Below are 24,965 nucleotides of genomic sequence, written 5' to 3'. Positions count from 1 at the left end.
ACTCCGCCAGAAGTGACGCCAACTCAAGAGGGTAATAAATAAAATAGCTCCCCTTTCCCCAATTTTACATAAAAACGCGTCCCATCCGCAATCTGCATGTTTATGAGAAAATATTCTATGAACAAGTCGGTAGACTGTAAACGTAGACGATATGGAATTGTATGCAAATAAGATAACAGTAATAAATACAGTTTTTGTCCCCAAGCATTTACTCAACACAATTTCCCTATGCTAAGATGTTTATGGGGTCGACGACCCGGCGTTTCTTAAATTATGTAATTATTTTTTGTCTACAGTAGGGTAGGTATGAGATTTGGGGGATTTGTACCATTATAATTTTTTTATTAAGAGCTAGTCCAGATGACGCGTTTTTACTTGCGCGTTTCGAACCATATGATTTTGAGATACCAGATATTTTTGTGTGCAGTAGCGCGTTTTCTTCTCACTTTTACCTAAGCTAAAAACATTACCCGAAGTGATTTTTAAAGTATGACCTTTACTTACTGCCACTTTTCTTCTCACTTTTACCTAAGCTAAAAACATTACCCGAAGTGATTTTTAAAGTATGACCTTTACTTACTGCCACTTACTGCCTACGTACTAAATATTTTCCTAAATACTATCTAGGCCTCTTTCTGAGAGATTGGCCCAATAAGTTTTCAGGCATGTAAAGACACATTTATCATCAAATTATACTGCGTCTGTTTGTCTTTGTAAAGAAATTAATGAATTTCCTTTTAATAGTTCAGTGCTTCCTACTTTATATTCTTAGCTAAAATTCTCCGGGCATACTTTATTATTTCGCTTGTTATTGGTAAGTCGCTAGGGAAGGATTACTCATTCTCGTTGTCCAAACAGAACGGCTCATTGACTCGCTGATTAATTGTAGGAAAAGCCGCGGCGACATTATAATGCAAAACAATATTTGAGAACACCAAAAATGCTAAGCTTTTTGCCTTGACGTTTGTCAGTAGCAAAACGCCCTCTGAAAGGTCCACATCATAATTCTTCCTACATTAAAGATTTGAAAGGTAGGCGTTGCTCTTTCGGTTCTTTGAAAAAATATTCTGACTTGTATTAATAACGATAAAAATTTGGTTCTCTACATTTTTATTGCTAAAAAGTGGTGAATAATTTTGCCAGTCCTTGGGCAGTTGATATTTTAAAGCACAGGCTATAATGGTGAACAACCAATTTATTGGGTAGTTTTTTGTGAATCAGATTTAATTGCTTTGAAATCAATAATAATTAATTTGCGAATTGAGTTGCCGAAATTATAGCATCACAAATTCGTGTTGCTGTGCAAAAAAAATATTTTGATGGCTCATAAAAAGCTATCAGCTAATTGAATGGTGGGTGTCATCCACCCAATATAAATACCCTTAACTTTTACGAACAAATCGTTACAACAAAGGGACGTGCGGAACGAAAAAATCATTACACGCAGTCCATCACTCCCCGCACGTAGTTGTCATTCCTACAGCCGCGTCGTGTTCACATAAGTAGGGATTTAGAAAGGTGGTAATAAGGTATGCAAGCCCTCTTCCCTTTGTCGGCCACTCGGAGCCAACGTGAGAGGAATGATCGCTCGAGATTTCCTAACACGCAACTGCTCACTCTGAAATGTACACGACAATCGCGAGACTGTTTATTCATTCATGTACTGGTTAGATTTTGTTGCTCGCGGATAGAGTCACCAGATGGGACGTGGAAAGTCCTGAAAATTTTTTGATACTGGACCAAAGTTCAATATAGGCATTTAAAATCAGAAATAAGTATTTAAATAGTATTTAAAATACGAAAGTGAGTCTGTCTGTTACCTTTTCTCGCTTGAAATACTAATCAGAGATGGATGAATTTAGGGATCAAGAAATACCTACAAGATTTAACTTGGAAAATGCCATAACCTTACATTTTGTCGTAGGAATAAAACTCGTAAATAGTAATAAGGATAAGTATAGCATGGAGAATCATCAATCTTTTCTCGTGAGAATGAATAAAATGAAAGAACATCGCGATGTTTTGAACGAACGTGTGATCTAAACAAATTGAAATACTGTAAATAGAGTTTCAATGCATGGCCAAAATTCAAGAAATGTCCGGATGAATTGAAATGGTTGGTAACCCTACCCGCAAATTCGTCGCCGCTTATAGTTGGTAAGAACAATATTATGGAGCTGAGTGCTTACAATTTGCAGAGAATGTCACTGAGGTGTTCTTTCTTATGTGCGTTACATCAGAGTTCCTAAAGTTAGTCTTCGAACTATTTTAAGAGTATCAGTTTTAGATAGTTATTTTTACATTAGTTTTTATTCTTATTATTTGATGTTATTTTAAAATTACATTTCTTTACTAAACATCACTAAAGTTAAACAACTTTTCTTTTTCCATGCTTTAAATATTGTACTATTTATCTGTCTCTATTTTTGCCGCGTTTAACTAGTTCAAGCTCTAGCAATATTTCAAAAGAAAATACTGTATGGAAAAATATACGTTTGCAAAACCGACAAACTAGGTTGGAAAATTAAACTCACACAAAGCGTTTGTTTGCAAAAGTTTTGAGCTATTATATAATCATGTGTAATTAAGTTGTATAATTACATAACCATTGTGCCAACATGTCAAAGTACCTAATTAAATTATTAATAAGTTACCAAACTGCGAATAGTTTGAAATATTGCAGTTGTTTTGCTACTTAAAAAAGGATTGGAGTCAGTGCTGTTCTGTTAAAAGTTGGTTTTTAAGTTACTTAAATAACAAAAAGCAATACGCTGCAGAAGTCAATAAATGAAGACGTCTCTCTATACATCCTCCTAACATCTTTGAGAAACTCCATGGCCACTAACTAAAACGCCGCTAAACTGTAAACTAATTGTTTGCACTTCAGAATAGTCTCATGTTTCATTGTCTAACTAAAAAATTCAACCAATCGAATTCACGCTCGAATTTGAACCGAGTTTAAAGCGTTACATAGTGCGAGCCTAAATCCACGCAAACAAAGAAACATGCACAAGGTAGTTGTTATAAATTTGCAAATACGTCCGTACAGCAAAACACCTCATCACACTATACATTTTTGTAGCAAAATCAACCCTATCACAACTGCATAAGATGGCTTTAAGTTGAGCTTGAAGTGCTGTCTGTACAACGACGCAAACATAAGCGGGTTATACACGGGGGTCGCAGCCGCACAATGTTCGGGCCGCGGGCGCGATTACAATGCTCCTGTGACATTTCGCTAATGGTTCCAGGGCTAGCACAATAAAACGACAATACGAGATAAGGTAGCAACTGAAAATTTTAAGCCGTGATTAATTTCATTGTGGCGGGCGCACGTGGGTTCTCAGCCTAAGTGCTCCGTGCCGTGAGTGCTTGAGATAGTTGAACGGAATGTAATAATGATAAGAGTAAAATGAAACTTCATAAGAACCGCTGAAAGTGACTCATACATTAAGGCTGATTTGCACCACTTTATTTTAGCCGTTACAATAACAATAACCGGTGCTTTTTGTATGGATTTTTGACGTTTGTCTACGTTAAAGTTGTGGTTAAAGTAGGATGGTGCAACTCAGCCTAAAGGGGCTACTTATTCATTAGTGATTACAACAAAACCTTACTAATATTCGAATATAACTAAAAGCCTTAACATTAAAATTGTGTTCACAAAGTTAACATGTCATTATTTTTATGAGATACAAAAAACAAGACCAGTCGGAGTTTCCCGTACCATCGCACTTTACGACAGGTTTAAACTTCAGTAATTAAATTGCGATTTTCATTATTTTTCCGGATCATTCAACTGACAACGGTTGTCAAAGTGGGCGAGGGACATAACGACGCAATATGTCATGTTTGACGCAGCGCGGCGCTGACGGCTGGCCTATTCGCGCCGATGGATACTCTCATAAAAATGTTTTGTTTTATTATCAACTAGCTTTTCACAGTGGCTCTGCTTGTTTTATTACAAAGAAAATGTTATTAAAAACTATCAAACCATATAACAATACAGCTTTCTTTTGCTCTATATTGTTTTAAATGGGGATGCATTCGTTAAACAAATGTATACCTACCTATTTATAATTTTTATTCAGATTTTAAAAGTTGTATTCACTACTTGCAGTTACCATAAATGTGAGACACATTATCTACGTAATTTATGCGTCTACAGGCTACGCAGTTTTCCATATCGAACGGCATTCAGAGGTAGTTTCCTCGAATAGTGTCTACTTACTGAATTTGTAAAATATAAATAAACATAATTATTTCATAAAATTTTTGGTTATTTTGCAGCAAAATAAAAAGAACATTCTCGATTAAACGAATCTACTTTTAACTCTGAAAAATTCATTGTTTAGGCGAATGAAGTGGTCATTTTACGTGCGTGACTCGCCCATTTGAAACGTTTTCAGCAACAAAACTGCTAAAGGTAGGTTTTTTAAATTTACTTGAGCTTCACAGATAAAAATATCAATATTTTACTATTTTTGCGATTTCAAACAATATATTATTATAAGTACCTATTTCTAGGCAATAGTTGATATTCAGAAATTTTGCATCGCTTATAAATATCACAAGAATGTTTTTACGTCAATCTAGTTCCATTAATTACTTCATAAACAAACCTACATATTTTAATTAGTATTAATAAATAGATGCTGTTTTCAAAATGTCCAACCTTCACCTTTGTTAACTTCCTTTATTTTGCATACAACTAGCCCATTTTAACCCTCCCAACGGGCGCCCGTGCGTGTTTCACCGTACGCGGTGACATTTTGACCCGTGGCCCGTTTTTCAACAGAGACACAGCCGCTTTGAGCAGTGAAAGGGTTATCCATGTTACTCTTCGCTGCTTTATATTTTTATCAACATAGAATGAATCGTTTCGAATGCGACGGGAAATCCATTTGCAAATGTCTCTTTCAAGTTATAATTTTTTTGGTACATTTTTATCTATAGGTACAGCTTTCATCCATTCTGCGATTACGAATTTACCTACAGGAAAATTCTGTTTGATGTTGATTGATTGTAGAAAAATAAAAATGTGTGTAAGAGTAATCGTCGTATTGATTTTATGAGGAAAATCTTATTAAGCTTTTATAAGTGACAAAAGTACTTTTATTACATTATCGTTTATATGTGTTGAAAATGTTGTTTGTTGGTTAGAAATATTGACTTTCTTAATTTCATTTCACAGGTCCAGTCTGGTTCAGGGTTTGATTTTAAATTTTATTATAACGACGTTGTAGACTCGATTTAAACTGCTTGGCTGGTACTTAAGAAATAATGCACGATAACTCAAACAACAATTTATACCTCTTAGCTTACATGTAAACCTAAGTAAAAAAAAGTTACTACGACTGTAAATAGAATAAAAATCTGCGTGGCGTTTTAAAACGTAAAATTAATATGGCTGCATTTATGTTTGCCAACACTGTAGACTAGGTACGGATAGTTTAGTGTCATGAAAAACGTATTCGTGCGGGCGTAGCAAAAGCTTGCACTTCATGAAATGAGAGCGACTGCGAAACAAAACAGGGTTGGCCAAATGTTTTGAATGTGCGGTCTGTTGTTCGCTGAGCGTACCGTCCTAGGCAAACAGATGCCTCATACCCGTTTTACCTAATTTTACGTTAACGACCTACCTGCAATGAAATGAATTATCTGTTGTTTTGGGTAAATTGGTGACTAGGTCATAATATTTCATGATCATTATTATGTTCAGCTAATCACAGTCTACTACTGGAAGTATACTTCAAAGAGCACCAAAGAGCGTGATTTCCATCTGTCATAAATGCATATTTTGCTTTTATCTCCTTTTAATACCATTGGTTCATAGAGCATCTTTAGATTTTCATTGCAAGTACGGAGATGATGGTTTGCAACCGAGAAATGAAGGTTTATTTAAACAATTAACCTATTCTTGTTTTCATTACTTTGACTGGTTTCTTATGTATTTCATATACTATATTTTTAAATAAATAAAAAAAAACGAAAAACCAACTTACCGAGAAAATTGACGTGTAATATGGCCAAAACTAGAAGTCGAGCGAGAGGTCCGCCTCCTCGCGTGTGCGCACCCGCCGCCATTTTGTTTCAGCGCGTCACTGCTCTGTGCTGCCATCTATCGCCACTCCGCAGTTTCGTCGCTCGCCTTGATCTTCGCATCTTGGGTTATCGCGTATGTCGATTATGCATACCCTTCTGGTTACCTGTAAAATACAAAAATAATTTAGATGATCAGCTATACGAGTAAAAATATCACTGTTTATTTATCTGTTACTGCTTGAATGTTTTTTTTTTGTGAAGCGAATAAAATATGTTCTGATCCAATATAGTACGTTAGGTGGTTCAGGTAATACTTATACTTGTTGTAAAATCAAAAATCACCTTGATTCTACAAGTTGCCGAACACAAACACTCTTTCAGGAAGTTGAAAGGAAATAATGGTTGTGCCTTTCTTTTTTTACTTTCGTTTAGTCTGGTTATATTTTTTGGTGTTTGATATTTACAGTTAGTAGTTTTTCACGTGAAATTACGTGTACAAACAGACGACAGGTATTCCCTTTGTCAACAATCGAATGCAACGTTGGACAGACAAAAGTTCTTTGCACAATAAATTGTAGTATCTCCGAGTGGTAAATGTGCAAATATTCGTATTTTTATTCACATTCCGTTTGCGGAGCGTAGGAACAGTCGAACGTTATCTAAAATATGAGTGAATGCGGGGTTGGCTACGTGCGGTCGGTTCTAAAAGAATTTGATATCAAAGATTCGCTCTCGGGATACGCCGCGCGGATGCCCTGAGCTGCGAGCGGGACAATGACTTAAATGTATGGAACTGACTTATTAGTCCCAGCTACTGTTGATTAGTAACAGATTTAATAAAAGATAAGGTACGAGTAGTAAGTAGGTTTCTTTTGACAGAGCTAGATTATATATTTTTAAAATTGTATGCCTATTTTATTATTTATTTATTAAATGCGCTGATGACATGCTGCGTGCACACGTCAGTGCTGACCAATTGCCTTGACTTGTGCATTGTCACCTGTGGGCTTAGTGTGAACTAATAGAACAGAGGGCTTTATGTGAGTTTACATCAAACGTCTACACTAGTGACTGCGTAAAAAAGTGACATTAACAGTGCCGTAACTAGGGCGGTGCCAGCGGTGCCCAGGCACAGGGCGCAGACCCTGGAGGGGCGCAGAAATGACCAGACCAAGCATTTTTCAAGGGCGCAGTTTTGAAAGCTCGCACCGGGCGCATAAAAGGCTAGTTACGGCACTGGACATTAAATGTATGACGGATTGTACAGCGCCCCTGGTGAAAACTTTCAAGAACTAAAATCTTCATACATATTTTTAACGCGCTCGCTAGTGATGACGTTTCATGTAAACTCACATAAAGCCCTCTGTTCTATTAGTTCACTTACTGAATAGTAGTTCAGTGGAATAGTAATTTCATAGATTGCAGGTTCCATTCTTTCATGAATGCAAACAAACTTATCTTCATGAGCACATAGTACTGATCTGGGTATTAATATCTATTGTCAAATAGATACCCAAAGTTTCTACTATTGAACTATCACTGGGTCTTTGACTGTCAGAGTGACGTCTCGTTCTCACATGTCATATCTAGCAGATCTCTACATCATCGGAGCGGTCGCCACGCTACATATTATCACAAATGGATACAGTGGTGTCTTTTGGCCTCTCGTTGCTATGAAATATAATGTGCATTACGGTCCGCGTTTTGCTAATGGTGGACTTTTTTTTATAAATACCATACAATTTCCCGTTACGTATTTTGGAGCGTGACCAATGTTTGCACTCTTTTTGGGGTGCTTTTAGTGAGAATTGATTATGAATGTGTCAGATATACAACGTGTCTGAATCCCTGATTATTATAAAAGGAAATTGATTCTGTGAAGTATTTTTGAGACAAAAAGAAATACATATAAACATTGTTTAAATGAAACAGTTTGGTTAGATTAGTCAGAAGAGTCTCTATAAATTTTTTCAAAGGAATTGCCAAAATTTTTTGCGCTGATTTGGTGTCCAATCCAACTATACTCTCTCTATAGTAATCTATGTATAGCTTTAGCTATGTGTACAATCACACGTTAGTCGGAATTTAATCGCGGAAACCCGATTACAATACGATCGCCATCGGAAGTTGTAAATAAATCACTTGTACGCGCATACATTTCCTTTTTAGCTGCAGTAGTGCTGTACACGCCTTACCTTTTTTCGTTATTCATCTTTTTCAATTCGAATTTTTCGTTTTAGGTAAGCACAGAACATTGGTGACGAAGAATTTTTTTGACACGATTTTTTTTACTAATACCTAATACTTAGTTGTTTTGATTAAATATCTCGCTTTGTTGTTAGGTAGGTCTAGCCAGAATAGCTATGAACATTCCAAGTAAATTCTTTTCAGTATAAAATTACACCAACTTTCTAAATCTAAATTACCCTAGTAATGCGCAAGAGCTCGCTTACAACTTAACAAAGCATTCAGCATTCCTTCCCGGGAATGCAGTTCTTTACACTATGGCTACACTGACCACTCATAAGTTACGCTTCAAAGTTATGCAGTGAACCATGGTGAATTATTTCAATTTGCAAGTAGCGGAAAATAGTTGAAATGAAGTTTTTAGGGTTGCCTCGCATGATTAAATTTTGTTGGGCAAGGGAAATGTGATGAGTAAATGCTTCAATATGTTTCTTATTAAGAATTATCTTCATTATAAAAGGAAATTTAGGTTTTTAGGGCGAGATTAACGAACTTTATCCTTTTAGATTAAAATAGGTCGATCTAATTTCTCTTTTAGAGTCTAGGGGCTTACGTAAAATATTAGTCTTTTGTAAATCCGTTCAAACGAAGGGTAGAGTGTAGCATTGTTTTGAATTTTTCTTTTCCCTTAATATTTAAGTAGTTGATTGAAGTGATAACCCTCTTAATCCATTAATATCATAAATGGTTCAACGATATGATTTAAAAATTCTATAACGGTATCTCAACTGGGAATACTTTTTTAAATGATGTTTTTAATCGAGATTAACACCTCTGAGCTGAGAGAGTTCAAGTATCTAAAACACTATCCATGGAGGCTACATGTGACTGAATTACGTACAAAACCATCAAATGTATGTAATTAGAACATAACCAAATCAAGATCTTTCACTAAAACGTTCCCATTTCACAAATCCTGAATATTTCGTTTGGTGCACTTTCAAAAAGAATCAACAATTTATCAGCATTGCAACGTCAAAAGCTGCATGATCGATACAATCAAAATCACTACCATTACGCTAAACGAACAAGCACTTATTGCAGACAAAGCAGATGAACTCCGATTTAATCAGGGAAATGTCGAAACTGACACAATATACTCAAATTAATGAACGATCAACTGAAAACATCGACGAATTGGCAGTTGGCTCATTTGTAAGGGTAGCAATTATAAACCAGTGTAATCAGGCCGCGACCGAGTGTGGTCGTCCGCCTGATGCGGCGCAATCAAGTGATTAGTATTTCAGTGGCTTTGGTGCTTCTATTAGGCTGAGTTGCACCACTTTGACAAACGTAAAAAATCTGTCAAACTCCATACAAAAAGCACCGGATAAAGTAATTGTTATTGTTAAAATAAGGTAGTGCAACTCAGCCTTTAGATATGTGTACATTGTTTTATAGCTCACTATTTGAAGACTTGAGCACGTATATGAATCGATGCCCAACTCAAAGATGCCGAATAATTTCTAACGTGCTTGATTTGATGCTGGTCTTAAGCAAAGATGCAATATTAGCTAAATAATTTTGACGTGCTTGAATTTATCGCGTATCCAGTGTTGTTTCACAAGTCGTTTACGAGTAAGCAGATTTTCCAAATCAACTAGAAATAGTCATTCAGAGCTGCTTGGACCTAACTTGAATTTCTGTGGTGATTTAAGATGTAGCAGATAGCTGTAAGCTGAAGTGGCAATAGGTCTTAAAGTACGCAGAACTGGCATACGTCAGGGATTATAGAGCATCTCGAGGGGCCTTTGCACGAACTGTAAGATGCGTTGTTAGGCCTTCTTAGTTAGGTTTACGGCAAGTTGCTTTATGCAAACATACCGTACGTCGGGGTGATCTTTGGAGAAGGCCAATATCTAGCAGTGAACTGATTATGTTGCAGTTAATATTTAGTAAAGTAAGAAAGAAAGGAGGAAGTAAGTTAGTAATAACTCTAACGACACAGGTTGCTTCAAAATGATAAAATTAAATCTCATGCTATAGATAATAGAAGTTGATAAATTAAAATACGTTGAACAATTTTTAATCTTATTGATCTAAGCTAAGCCTGATTAATCCCTGTTACACAAAACTACGTATCAGGTACCAGGATATTGCGAAAAAAGTTATTTCCAAAATAGTAAAATCTCTAGAGACATCGGACACGCTTTGAACTTTCGAGCAACAAGAGATCCTGAATCCGCGTGTACAGCGTGTGTCCGTCAGGGGCATCCTGTAATTAATACGGACATGTACAGCGGCGACGGCTAATGAATAGGGTGTACGGCAAAAACTGGCCGGTCATATAACACGAGGCGAATATCAGGCCCTGCTTGTGTAGGGTGCGGTGTACACGGTATGCAAGAACGTTGTGATGGATGTGTAGAATATAGCATGCGTTTTCAGTCTATTGTAAGGTGCGTAATGTGGAACGAAACTTAGTACTATTCCAACTCAAGAGTTCAAGCCTTTGATTGATTGAATTGCAATATTTTAAACCAATTAAAATTGATCAATTTTTGAGTTTAGCTTTATATTGAGTGTGTTATCTTAATAATCAAACTTCGTTCTAACTAAATAGGTGGGTGAGTACCTAACACAGACCGTTTAGTTTATAAATCCTTCTCATGCCGTATTGCCGGGCGGCAATATACGCGCGAATCATTATTTTACGAGTTATAAATAGACTAGCTTTCCGCCCGCGGCTTCGCCCGCGTGGAATTTTGTCTGTCACAGAAAAACTTTATCGCGCGCGTCCTTGTTTCAAAAACCGGGATAAAAACTATCCTATGTTCTTTCCCGGGACTCAAACTATCTCTATGCCAAATTTCATCAAAATCGGTTGCGAGGTTTAAGCGGGAAAGCGTAACAGACAGACAGACAGACAGACAGACAGACAGACAGACAGACAGAGTTACTTTCGCATTTATAATATTAGTTGGGATTTATAATATTAGTTGGGATACCTACTCTATCACATGAATATTTAACCACTGTTTAAATAAAAAAAATGTAAAAATTACAGTTAATTAAAACTCTATAATTTTTTCTTGATAAAATTCTCCTGCAGTTCTGTAAAGAACTTTATTTATTGCTTATTGCTGACGAAACAAAAAAAACTAAAACATAACTAAAGATACACTGTGTAATCAACTTTAGTTTAATAACATGAAAAGGTACTCGAGCCCTCTCGTGTGCGACCGACCTAACCAGCGGACGAAACTCTAGATGTCAAAATGATAGGCACATATTGGCCAGCTATTGATTTTCATCCGGCGGGCTGACGCTGCAAATTTATTTTCGGCGAGTCAACTATAAAGGCAAGTGGATGTTTTAATTTTAAATTGCACGGGCTCAAATGTTTGCCCTTTGGCGGTAATTTGGTGATTTTACGTGACTTCACATTTTTCGCGAAACGCTTAGTGAAGGTTTAAACTTTTTCAAGTCAGACGTGAAACAATGATCATTAACACAAACTTGATTGCGTCAGGTTATGATTAATTATTATTTTTTGTAATTATCACCTAGCTACGAATTACAAATGGAACTATGTGTTTAAAACTAAGTGGAGCCATTGTGACTTGATAACTGATTATATTAAGAAATATTGAACCAGTTTTGAGCGTCTTTTGATGAATAAAAATACTTTAACTACTCGTACCTCACTCATCACACTAACATTTTCAGCAAAAAAAAAATGTAGTTGGGGTTGGCAATGTAGTCCTTTTTACCACCAAGATGTGCGGAACCGGTTTTATAAAAATAGGTATAATTATGTAGGTCCAAAAAAACTATCAGTTCAGGTCTCATACAGCTAATTTAGTATTGATTGGTGCCTTGATTTTTTTATTTAGCATAATTTTCGTTATCTTATCATTACCCAATTTTTAGATAGACCGTAATCTTTTTACAAAACCGACAACAGTTTTTTTTAAGCTTATTCTATTGTTTTTGTTATCATCAGAATAAACGTTAAACATTCGGAATTATTCACGAGCTAGCGGCTGGTTCATACGCAATCGGAAATTTACAGCTCAATATAAATCAGCGAATAAGTATTCGGTTCATAATTTATGGTACACTTCTAACCCGTTGTAGGGTAATGAATGCGTCCGCAGATATCACTCGTCTTTAAATTAACCCTAAGGAAGTAGTGAAGGGTTACTGTCTTACTCGAGTTTCTAAAGTACTCGAGTTTTGCCACACTTTGGTTGTGATTTTTGATTCTGATTTACAACAAATCTGGGTTTTTTTTCAGACTGTATGTACGTTGAAAAAAAATTCACCAAAAAAAAAGTTGAGTAACTTATGAAAAAAAAAAAATATGAGCTATCATTATGAGCTTATTATAATACAAATGTTTTATTTATTTTAAAAAAGTTTTTGTTTTTAGGCATTTTTTCCCGACCCCCTAGTTTGATGACCACATGAAGCTGGTGGAGGTTGGATGAAAGAGGCTAGATCTTTCTATTTAGAAGGTACATAATTTCAACCATGGTCTATTGACTGAAGTGATGATGACGATATTGATTTTCAAGATAAAACGAAACTGTTACTGGCTGTAATATCTGCAACTGATGACTGGGATTTTTCTTTACTTCTTTTTTTTCTTTACCTTTCATAAAATAGGTGTCCTATATTCTAGATTCGACGGAAGACGGATTAGCAAGCTGAAGTGGCAATGGGCAGGACACATAGTACGCAGAACTGACGGCCGATGGGGCAGCAAGGTTCTGGAGTGGAGGCCGCGTACCGGAAAACGCAGCGAGGAACGTCCACCTACAAGGTGGACGACGACATCATAAAGGTAACAGGAAGGCACTGGACGCAGGCCGCTACCATCCGGGCAACATGGAAAGCATTGGGGGAGGCCCATGTTCAGCAGTGGACGTCCTATGGCTGAGATGATGATGATGATTGATGAATCTAGATTCTTATGTCCACAAACTAAACTTAGATTCTGAGTAGTTACATCACTAAAGGAAACAAACCCTTCACTTGAACGCGAATCCACTTTCTACTTCTCACACTATTAAGATAAGGCGTCGGAATAAAAATCACATACATCAAGTTTAAAGGTGTAATTGGTTTTTAACACTTCCGACTCGTGTTAAGTTAGGTCTAGGGTCGTGAAAAATGCCGGTCAAGATGCAATAACTATATCTCACTAGTTTTCCGGCCGCCTTCTATGTTTTTGTTGAAAAAGTTTGATATATTTTATTGCGTCCCCTGAATTTGGACGAAGGAATAGGATTGCTGTATTAATATAGAAAACCGATAGCTACTTATCGTAACAGATATTATCTTTAAAAAGTAACAGTCAAAAAGTATTTCAGCCAATAAAATTGTTCAAATAAAGCTACATAATGTGGTTCTAAGAACGGAGAAGTGATATGTTATGAAAATAATAATCTCAAATATGGCAAAAAAGTAATAGGGAGCGCGCAGCTTTTTATCAAAGCTCTTAAAAAAATTCCGTACACCGAAATTCATACAGAAAATGAATAGAATATTAAATTATGTTGGCCCGCATTTTGTAAAACTGACGAAGCTTCTTGTTAAGCTTTCAAGGAGCTTTTAACTTAATGAACAACTTATAAAAATATCTATTGACTCTACTCCAAATCTTTCGTTTAATGTTATGATAAGAGTAACAAAGAAAGTAATTAGTTGGGTTACTTGTATTTTGGCATAGGTAAATAGTCTTGTCTATTCAAAGTATATTGGCGGTTTCCTGTATTTATTTTATATGGTAATATAGAAATTTATTCAGTTCCAGCGTAGTTTAAGGTTACAAAAGTTCATCAAGATAGTATTAAGACAAGTTTTGAAATGTATCTCTATGTTAAGTTAGTTAAGTTACATTAAACAAATGAATAAATGGAAATAACTTTTTCTCTTTGGAAAACGTCATTTTCGCTAAGTAGCAACAAATACCCAGCTGAGTTTCACTTCTTTTAATTTCGATAAAATATTTTGTGTCTGAATTGCACTGCTAATAAAGTCACTCGTATTTTGCAAGGAATAAGGCGATTTTAAGATCTACACGCTTGTTGTGCGTTTATAGTCCATGCCAATAGGCATAGATAATTTGCAAGTCAATAAGTCAAGTAAGGACACCAAGCACGATTACCCGCTTTTTCCACATATTTCTTCAGGTTGTCAGTCATGCCATGACTGTGGTAAAGTCCTAAGACCAAATTCCTCACCCCGTTTATTACCTTTATCAGTCAAATTATTTTCATTACCTCCAGAAGCGCATAATTATTACTAAAATAAGATTTAAAAAGGCGCGTCGTTCAAGGGTTAAAACTATTTTTATTGCCACTCCAGTGAGATGGCGTCAATTATGCTAACCGATGCAGGTCGCCTCCCGCTGGTTTTTTATCCAGTTTAATAAACTGCCTCAACCCTGAGATTGGCACGATAGGAAATTGCCAGGGTAATTTCTTAACCGTCTCACTGCCGTGTTTCCTTAACCGGATGACTTGGCGGTTTAAAGGATTCAGGGGCACTTAAGATTTTCATTTTATGAGTGCTTTTGATTCGCTGTCGGGGAAAAAGCGCTTATTGTTAGTAGATTACGACTGCGTATACCGTGTACACAGACAGAGCTCGCGAAAGTGTTGCGTAGTCAGTTTTTATCTGTCGTAGCAATGATATTAGCAAAATGTGATTTAGAACATTACAATGCATAATATAGTCACACGGAGTAGTATTGTGTTTCCTTGAGGTCCAACTGAGCCCAACACCAAAATCAATAGTTATTTGGTGTCTAGTGAATGTATAGGTTTAAAATGTTAAAATCTTGCATCTGCTTATTCCCAAAAAGCATTGAACCACAATATGAGGAACATTTTTAATCTGCAGTTTTACATACAGAGTGGCCGTAAAGATTATCTTCATTCGCATATGTGTGAGCAGAATTTAACATAAAAATACTTGGCAATATAGGGATAATATGCACTAAAGACTAACAATGTGATGTTGGAGCAAATGTCTGATCATAAATTTCAATAGCGGTTTCTTCACTCCGTAAATCCGTCTTTAAACTTTGACAACTTCGCGGAAACATGTTGTAGCAAAATTAATACAGGTAAAGGGCTGGACTCAGAAAAGTTTCATAATCGATATCAGTTGAGATAAAAGGAATAAATAAACTTGAAGATTTGAAATGTTACTGACACACATCTGGATTATCAAAAAGACAGTTGAAAACTGGAATGTATCTTCTGGTATGCGTATACGTATAAATATAGAAGGCACGTATGATTCCTTAGATGCATGCAGCTTAGATGAAATGAAACATGGGTAACCTCCTCAGTGGTTCTGGGTTCGATTCTCAGACACTTCCTCACTAATAAATTCACAATTTAACGTCCATGCTCATAAACTTGTGATTTCATGATTAGACCGATATGATAATACCGAGAATCTTATTATTAAAGTCACTAATACATTGAGCATTACTTACATAATAAGAAAACAAAGTTGTACGTGTTTATGCCTTTCGTTGTATGCCTATAACATCAACACAATTTAGTAAGTATATTTATTCTAATTTCCAGAAATGGCAAAGTTGAACAAACATTTCAAATATTCAAGGCGAAAGGCGTCGTGAAACTTTTTATTTGTCTACGCAAAGAAAAGATGTTAAGAAAATGTAAACCCACGTTCAACCAGGATAAGGCTAAGCACAGATATAAATAAAACAGAGACTCTCAAAACGCTCGATGCTATTTGACTTTCAAACAAGATCCGGAAAGTTAACAGTGTCACAAAGTCTAGGCGTGTGCATCGATGCTCGTACCTACTTATAGATACGATTTTTCTGTGAGTAATTTGAATCGATTAGTATTCGAATGACTATCGAGCAAAGCAATCCTCGCTTACTTACCTAATTCATTTCATTCTTCATCTTTTTAGGAATTGGCATAGAAGTCTGACATAAGTAGTTCAGCGGAAATAAAGGCTTTTATCTTAGCTGGGTCATTGATTTTATATGGTTAATCAAGCCAAGCCTTGGGCCATAATATGTCGTAAGCTAATTGGGACTAACGTCTATGATCTCGTAGTTCAAGAAGAGTCTGACATAGTTCAGTAGAACCAATGGCTTTTAGCTTTCTTGTTGGAAGATTGTTTTTTTGTGATTGATCCAAGCCTAAATTAATGTCATAAGCTAATCTAAATACATATAACTCAAGGGTGACTGACTGACTGATGGCTGACTGACTGGACTGGCTGACTGACTCACTGACTGACTGACTCATTGACTCACTGACTGACTGACTGACTCACTGACTGACTGACTGACTGACTCACTGACTTACTGACTGACTGACTGACTGACTGACTCACTGACTCACTGACATAATTATCTATCAACGCACAGCCCAAACCACTGGACGGATCGGGCTGAAATTTGGCATGCAGGTAGATGTTATGACGTAGGCATCCGCTAAGAAAGTATTTTACGAAACTTCACCCCTAAAGGGGTAAAACGAGATCCACGCGTACGAAGTCGCGGGCGGCCGCTGATCATCATCATCATCATCTCAGCCATAGAACGTCCACTGCTGAACATAGGCCTCCCCCAATGCTTTCCATGTTACCCGGTTGGTACCTTTATAATGTCATCGGTCCACCTTGTGGGCGGCCACTAGTTGAGAACAAAGTCGATCTAGTAGTTCAGGAGTTAAACTCTCTTGATCCATTGATCGATCCAGATTTCTTACCACAATACTCAGGAAACAGTTTAAGATTAACAAAAGAACAAAATACAATCTCCGTAGTCAATCGATAATAACAGCAATCGAATGCCTTCAATTCGATACATCACTAATAGTCTTATTTATAGAAGCTGCAGTTCCTTTACCTGGTCCGTTTTTGGAGTAATATTGTTCGGAACAAACTACATGTAGGAAATACAAGCGTGTGACGTGTCAGCCCGGAGAGTATCTAATTCCATTCCAGCGCTACGTGACTTTGGGGAACTTAAAATTTCAAGAGTTTATTAGAGACTAGCTTTTGTCTGTTGCTTTGCCCACGGATATTTCGATCTGCTACAGAAAGGGGTCTTATCGTTCTCGCCGTGATCAAAAAAACTTTTTTTATATGGCGTTTGACAGATTTTTGACGTTTGTCAAAGTTAAAGTAAGGTGGTGCAACCCTGGGGTGCGATGGTGAGGGACCTCCTCTTGGTGCACCCTGGGCAACGTCCGCGTGATCTGTTCACGCGGGCGGCTAACTTCTCACCAGCATGGCAGGTCTCGTCAACTCGGTGAGCCTATCGGGCTACCCGTAACCCACAAATGAGTGGGCCGGGGCCGTTGTGGCATTTGCCCGGGCCACGATGCAGGGGACATCTTTAAAAACCCCCACAGGTGGGGGCTGGCGGGGCGTTTGCCTGGGCCCATTCTTTGGAGGGCCGCTCTCAGTACTTCTCTGATCAGCAGAGCTGACCGAGCAGTGGCATGGAGCAGACCGTAACCCGCTACGTCGGGCCGGGGGTCCTGTTGTACCAGGGCCGCGAGGAGAAAACCTCTATAAAAAACAACTGGAGGAGGGGATTGGGGGTTCCCTCGAAGCCGGAGAGGCTCACTCGTGAGCGAGCCTCTAGCCTGAGGCAGAGCTGTGGACCAATGTCCAACTAGGAAAATAACTTGTGGCTCCGTTTCTTTGGGCTCTGGTGGAAACCGTTAGGTTTTAGTGGGTAGGCCCCAGCTTTAGTGGGTAGGCGGGGAGAGTCCCACATGACCCACTGGCCGTCCCCATCGACCAGTGGGTATGCGCAAAGCATTTCCCGACGTAAAAAAAAATGGAGCAACCCAGCCTAACTGTCAAACGCCATACAATAAACACCGGTTATTGTCATAGTTACGGTCAAAGATAGGTGGTGCAACTCAGCCTTAATTTCAGCCTAAATTAAAATATTTCAGCGTATTGATGATTTGGAGAGGCCCTGAAAGGAGACCTGATGGGNCGCGAGCCTCTCTGCCCCTTATTATTTTGTTAGTTCTTACTATTTTTTCTACTAAAGTTCTTTGAATTGTTTTCAGGACGGTTTGAGCACAAAGCGTTGCAGACAAATCAACAAACAGCAAATAAATTTCGAATTTATATTACTTAGTTCTTATATTCCATAATACGTTAATAATTTAATACTTTTAGTATAAAATAATGCTCAGCCGTAAACGTGATCGAAAGCAAAATTAAATATTTAATAATAGAAGATAATTGAAAACCTAGGTAAACAAGTTGTTAACCAGATCCTCAATTAAAAGTTATTTATTATATGTTTATTTTGAAATTTTAGGGTCTTATTATTGCCTAATTGCCTAAGCTAGTCTATGATTACTTTATGGAGCAGAATATCTTATATTCCAAAATTTCAAAGAAACAAATTTTTAATTTAATGTTAATTTTAAAAACGATTAAATTTTTCAACGTTTCCATATTATATTCACATTCGTTCGTTCGTTTCAGCCATATGACGTCCACTGCTGAACAAAGGCCTAGCCGTGGCCTAGCCCCCAAGGATTTCCACAAGGACCGGTCCTGTACTGCCCGCATCGAGGTTCTTCCCGCATATTCATATTAGCAGACATTTAATTTTAAAAAGTTTTTACTACATATTACAATAACAACAAATAAAGGAAAAAAATCAAATAAAAAAAGACGATCATCTCCTGCCTATCAAGGCTGAGTTGCACCATCTTACTTTATCTTTGACAAACGTCGAAAATCTGTCAAACTCCATACAATAAACACCGGTTATTTATAAAGTTACCGTAAAAATCAGCTGGTGCAACTCAGCCTAAGTTTTATTTTTTTTTAACTCGAAACCGAAATGCTCGTATTTTCAAGAAAATTATAGAAAGCGTCCAGTTCAACAGTATTTAAAAATTTAAGAAACACCGAGTGCCAATTTAGATGTAGGTTAACTTCGTAGCAACTAGCAAAGACATAACTTTGCAGACTGTAAATTCATAAATTCGTTACTTTAATCTACTCAACTTACTTATTCAATTAGCTTGTTCTAGTCGAGTTGATGTTCTTCTGAATTTATATTTCTCTTTTCAGGATGTTTTCCAATATTTATGAATAAATAGTGAAAATGATTTTTCGTGTTTAAAGAATCTTTGATGAGATAGTAAGTATTTCTCTGTCTCTAATAGTTATGTTAGTAACTTATTTGACAGTTCAAGCTCTAGGCTAATCTTATGACATAAAAGGTTATAACAATAAATTAATATTATTGTGTGTAAAATATTCCTGTCACGTGTGTGTAACAAAACTCCTTTGAAACGGTTGATTCTTATGAAATTTTGTGAGGAGTATCATGTAGGTAGGTCTGAGAAGAGGACGTAAACTATTTTTCATAACCCTAGGTCCAAAACAATTTTTACTGGGTCAGATAGTCTGTATCTACAATTTTCATTCCTTAACTTGCCTCGAGTGTCAATATTGAAACAAACTTCGTGAGAAATAAACTAGCACTAGTTAATAACAGTTCCATTGTAAAATGTGAAAACTGCTATTTTCTCACAAACACTATTGAATTGCAGTTCATAATAACTCTGAAATTAAACTCACTATTAAGCTTATTTCTAAACGGTTTCAATTTATTAACAAACAAACGAATTCTATTCCACCCGACGTTTAGGGTAGATTAAAATAATATTTTAGTTTCATCTTCTTCATTAATTGAAGTAATTTAGTCCAACTTTACACAGTGGAAAATGAACGCTATGATTATGAAAGGATCGGATTATTTTCTGTACAATAAAGAGCATTGAGAAAGTTGATGGACTAGTGGCATCGTTTTCTTTGATAATAATAGAGTTTAATAAATATTAAATTTAAGGTTTATATTGCATTCTAAAGGGATTGTATCAGTGTCACCTTCAATTTTAATATTGAGGAGAGAAATAATTTTATTTGCAATTGAAATAGGCTCAATTATGGTAGTGTAAAAACTCTTTATAAGATCACCGAGCTTTGTTAACTATAGTAACAAGAACAACAGCTGTTTACCACAATATAAGTATGCTTGCATCTTTATGCCTACTTTTTTTTAAGTTTGTTTCGAATATCAATTCGTAATTACCGTGCTTCAATTTACATAAACATTTTTAAACTCAAGTTCGAGACGATTATTTCCAATGTTTCACAATTCGATTTTTTTACACATTTGATATTTTTCATTGACCTGTACTCGTACACTGGTCCCACGGGAAATATCCTTTCAACTTAAGTCGAAATATCGTTTTATAGGAATAAGTAAGTATAAATGAAAAGGAATGCACAGTGGTACCTTGTGTTTTAATGGGTGCTATTTTGACACAAAATTGACCAGTCTGTTGTACTGTCAACTGTATAAAAGACTACAAAATTACTTAACGGCATTTCTATCTCCTAACGGGGAGGTTATTATGTTTTATATTACGCTTCTTTCAAAGTTTTCATACAAAGGAAAAATGAAAACGAAATGAGATTATCTTTTAATTTAGACAGACTCGGCTTAAAATATTTTTTGAACTTTTTAATTATTTATGATATCAGAATTTCAATTTATTTTGTTACAGTATAATATTTTATTTGTTTAAAATTTTCCTTATAGTCGTCAGTAGTTACTGAAAATATAATTCCGATTGCTAAGAAACTTATAACTTTGTGCAACTGGGTATTTCTCATCGCCACGGTTCTCATCGTCACCTTCGTGGCGAATTTTATTTCTAACTTATTTCAACTTTTTGTAAACAAAAATTGTAGCGCTTGATGTGAAGACTGTATTCTCAGTAAATCAGTCAAATAGTGAGTCTCGTTTGGAAGTTTTAACGTTTTAAATTTTTTGATGCCACGAAAGTGATTCTGTACTTCACAGCAATAATTTTTTCAAACTTTATTACTGTAAATGACTCTTAAGTGTTTATAAAACATATATTTTGTCTTATTTTCATAGATAAATAGCTATAACATAATATAAATAGGTACCTACTTAAATACAAGATAAAATTTTACCGATTACGTCACCTACTATGTTACAAGATTCTACGCAATTGGTTTGAATGGTGACACTGGTGGTNTAGAGTTTGATAAATATTAAATTTAAGGTTTATATTGCATTCTAAAGGGATTGTATCAGTGTCACCTTCAATTTTAATATTGAGGAGAGAAATAATTTTATTTGCAATTGAAATATTCATGGTAGTGTAAAACTCTTTAAAAAGGTCATGAGCTTTTATAACTGCTATAGTAACAAGAACAACAGCTGTTTACCACAATGTATGCTTGTATCTTTATGCCTGTTTTTTCTATGTTTTTTTGAATAATATTCGTAATTTACTGTGCTTCAATTTACATAATATTTACAAACTTAAGTTCGAGACGATTATTTCCAATGTTTCACAATTCGATTTTTTTACACATTTGATATTTTTCATTGACCTGTACTCGTACACTGGTCCCACGGGAAATATCTTTTCAACTTGAGTCGAAATGTCTTTTTATAGGAATAAGTAAGTATAAATGAAAAGGAATGCACAGTGGTACCTTGTGTTTTAATGGGTGCTATTTTGACACAAAATTGAACAGTCTGTTTTGCTGTCAACTGTATTTAAATGACTACAAAATTACTTAACGGCATTTCTATCTCCTAACGGGGAGGTTATTATGTTTTATATTACGCTTCTTTCAAAGTTTTCCTACAATAGAATGGAAAAATGAAAACGTAATGAGATTATCTTTTAGACAGGCTCGACTTAAAATATATTTTTGAACTTTTTAATTATTTATGGTTGATGTCAGAATTTCAATTTATTTTATAACAATATAATTAGTATTTTATTTGTTTTAAACTTTCTTTATAGTCGACAGTAGTTACTGAAAATATAATTCCAGATTGCTAAGAAACTTATAACTTTGTGCAACTATTTATCTTTTTTTAACCAGTTATAATTTAAAGTATGTAATATACTATACATGTATAAAATATATTTTAGTGTGCGAGAAGTAATCGTAAAACTTACTTACCTACATATAAGCCAACTTTAAAATCACCTAAAAGTCATAATTGCATCGATCTGAACAAATCCGCTATCCACAATCTCACAACACTGAACAAGTTTTTCACTCAAAACTCCATTTGCTTGCAAAATTCTTCAGCGAGTGTCATTATCAGTTCTTACTTCTCCATATTTGTTGTAACAAAGTCACGAAAGTTCTGTAACGCGAGTCGAAGTCGTGGTTCCGAAAGTTGCGAGGGCTGCCAACACAGACCCGATGCACGGCTCGCTTCGCACTGAGTCGGCTGTAGCGCAGTGCTAACTCAACGCTACGCGCGAGCGATGACTTCGCGCTCCATGCGCGAATCCGACTGTAGGAGGAGTCTTGAGCCCAAACCACGCCTACCAAGAAGCTACACATTTCTTTTTCAATATGTGTAATTCAATTTCGCTTATGTCTTCGCTGGGAAAGTTGATGCCCCGTTGTCGTTCAACACGATGTTTTTATGTAAACTGTAATGTAGTTCGCGAACCGAGTCGGCCCGTGTTGCTGCGCCGTACGATTTTCTTCTCTCTTTTTGCCGGCAATTTCACGTGCTGTTGCCCATTTTTGTTTAGTGTATTATAAAATCGAAACTACTTTAGAAGTTGGAATGAGAATGGGTTGGGTGAAAATATGTTTTTGTTAGCGTGTTCAATTTGCATTTTTATTTTGGTTAATGTTGTAATAATGTTTACCTACATAATGTTTCGTAATATTCTAACAATCATCAAGAAAAGCATGCCATTTGTATGCATTAGAATCCTTAATGATATTAAGTACGTTCGTATCTCTATTGACACAAGATGAAAAAATCTGAATGCTTAATACTAGCAACCTTTTTTTTACCTATTCACAGTCAAGAGTGACATTTCAGTTTGTCTTTCAGAGCCCGCAGGTTATGAAAAATATTTTTTTCAAAGGTACAAGTTAGCTAAACAACGTAAAGGTGTCATTAGTCATAGCTGAATCATACGTGTGGGCATAAAGATCAATAGCAATAGTATGACTATGAGCCCAGCCACGGCGGGTCCCACCGCAGCACTGTGGACTAAAGGAATTCGCTAAATTATCACAGTAAATTAAGCGCAGTTTCATTTGCGTTACCAAGTGAATTATGTGTTGGTGTCTTAGTTCTGTCACCGCCTAAGTTACTACGGTTCAAAATTAATACAGTGCCATAAGCCAGCGTTAATACCCTGCTCCCTTAGACTTGTATTTACCGTATCAAATTTTCCAAAAAACCCCAATCGAAACTCAACTTTAACAGCGCAGCGTAGAGTCAAATGTTAAACAGCGAACTTGGTGGCGGTTAAGTCGTTTTATGGACATTCAATCATTATTAAATGAACACCTATTTGTTTGGTGTCGTATGTAACAGGATCCTAATGATGACTGACATCAATTCTATAAATTAAATACATGTGCTTCGGAGCTGACTTTGTCGGTAAACAATCTAACGCTTAACACGTCCATTCGAGGATTCGAATCATGTACGGAGGTTTTTTGAACTAAATATAATCGACTGTAAAGCCTGAATGATTAAAGACCCAGCCCTTCGGGAAAAGACTGACGACTTTAAAAAATGCTTTAGTTATATTTTATCGAGTAGAAATCTACTTACTTTATGACACTATTATAATGTATAACTTCTACTGATTTATATAATATGTAATTTGATACTTTACAATAATATCTAGAAGAAATCAATTACTTAAAATGAGATCGTAGAAAAAAACTCTGCAAACTTTATTTTATTTAATCTTGACCTTATACAATAAATGTAAATTTTTTTGTTGCTCTACTTAAGCTTATATTTCATTTCACCAGTCTTTTTTTACATCAAAAATATTTAATGCAACTAAACACGTTTCTGTACTTCACAATAATCTTTGGCTTGCCGCCAACTTCCGAATCTAGGTACGTACTCGTTACTAGGCTAAGTAATCAATTTTAATTTTTAATTTCGTAAAGTAAGCTGTTCTTGTGAAATATTTCCAGCGAAACAAAAGGAGGTCTTATTCCTTTATTACAGAGGACCAGATTTAATTTCCACTACACTGCAAAGTCAGCCAATAGCTTGTTTGGAACTGGGGCGCTACAAATTCCTGTTTTCCAGCTTAAAAATGCAAGCAGATGTAAACTGTTGGATCTTTTTTCAAAGCGGTTGTTTTGCATTGTGCAGTGTGTCGTAACGAGATAACGTTTACACAGATCGTGAGTGTAGATCTATTATTAGTAAGCGAATTAATTTTGTACGTAATTAAATGAGGTTCGACCCCACCGCAGGCAAATGTTAGTTTTATAAATAATCCTGAACATTGACAAAGATGTCACCAGTAAAGTGCAGTTGAATCGAACTTAAGAACTCCCTCCACTCTATTAGCACCACGAAGGCGTATAATACAGCTACACACCAAAGTGAGAATCGCCAACTAAAACCAATAAAGCAATTATTTCCATCGTGCTTGCTAAAAATTGTCTTGGCACAAGCAGTCCCGGGTGGCCCGGCTTAATCATAAGAACGGGCCGCGAACGCCGCTCGCCAACGAGACCCGGGGGACAAGCGCGATCGGCCCCGGTTTACTTCCTTTGCCCGTTTTTCCAACTGAAGCGAAATCTAGACGCGGGGTTTACGATACGCG

At 36.2% G+C, this 24,965-nt stretch overlaps 1 protein-coding gene across 1 annotated transcript in view; it reads right to left on the bottom strand.

Annotated features, from left to right (window-relative positions):
* Positions 1-22,553, bottom strand: part of DIP-beta (Dpr-interacting protein beta) — an 87,297-nt gene extending 64,744 nt beyond the window's left edge. Inside the window, exons 1-2 of the mRNA XM_028300467.1 lie at positions 22,309-22,553; positions 6,006-6,209 (exon numbers count right to left, since the gene is read on the bottom strand). Coding sequence (XP_028156268.1) covers positions 6,006-6,087 — 82 coding nt within the window. The 5' untranslated portion in view covers positions 6,088-6,209; positions 22,309-22,553. The remainder of the gene's footprint in view (positions 1-6,005; positions 6,210-22,308) is intronic.
* Positions 22,554-24,965: the final 2,412 nt, after the last annotated feature.

Source organism: Ostrinia furnacalis, unplaced genomic scaffold (assembly GCF_004193835.3).
Source record: "Ostrinia furnacalis isolate ACB-3 unplaced genomic scaffold, ASM419383v2 OfSCF0710, whole genome shotgun sequence".
Taxonomy (NCBI): Eukaryota; Metazoa; Arthropoda; class Insecta; order Lepidoptera; family Crambidae; genus Ostrinia; species Ostrinia furnacalis.
Note: the sequence above shows the minus strand (reverse complement) of the source record. Positions and strands in the feature narration are given on the sequence as shown.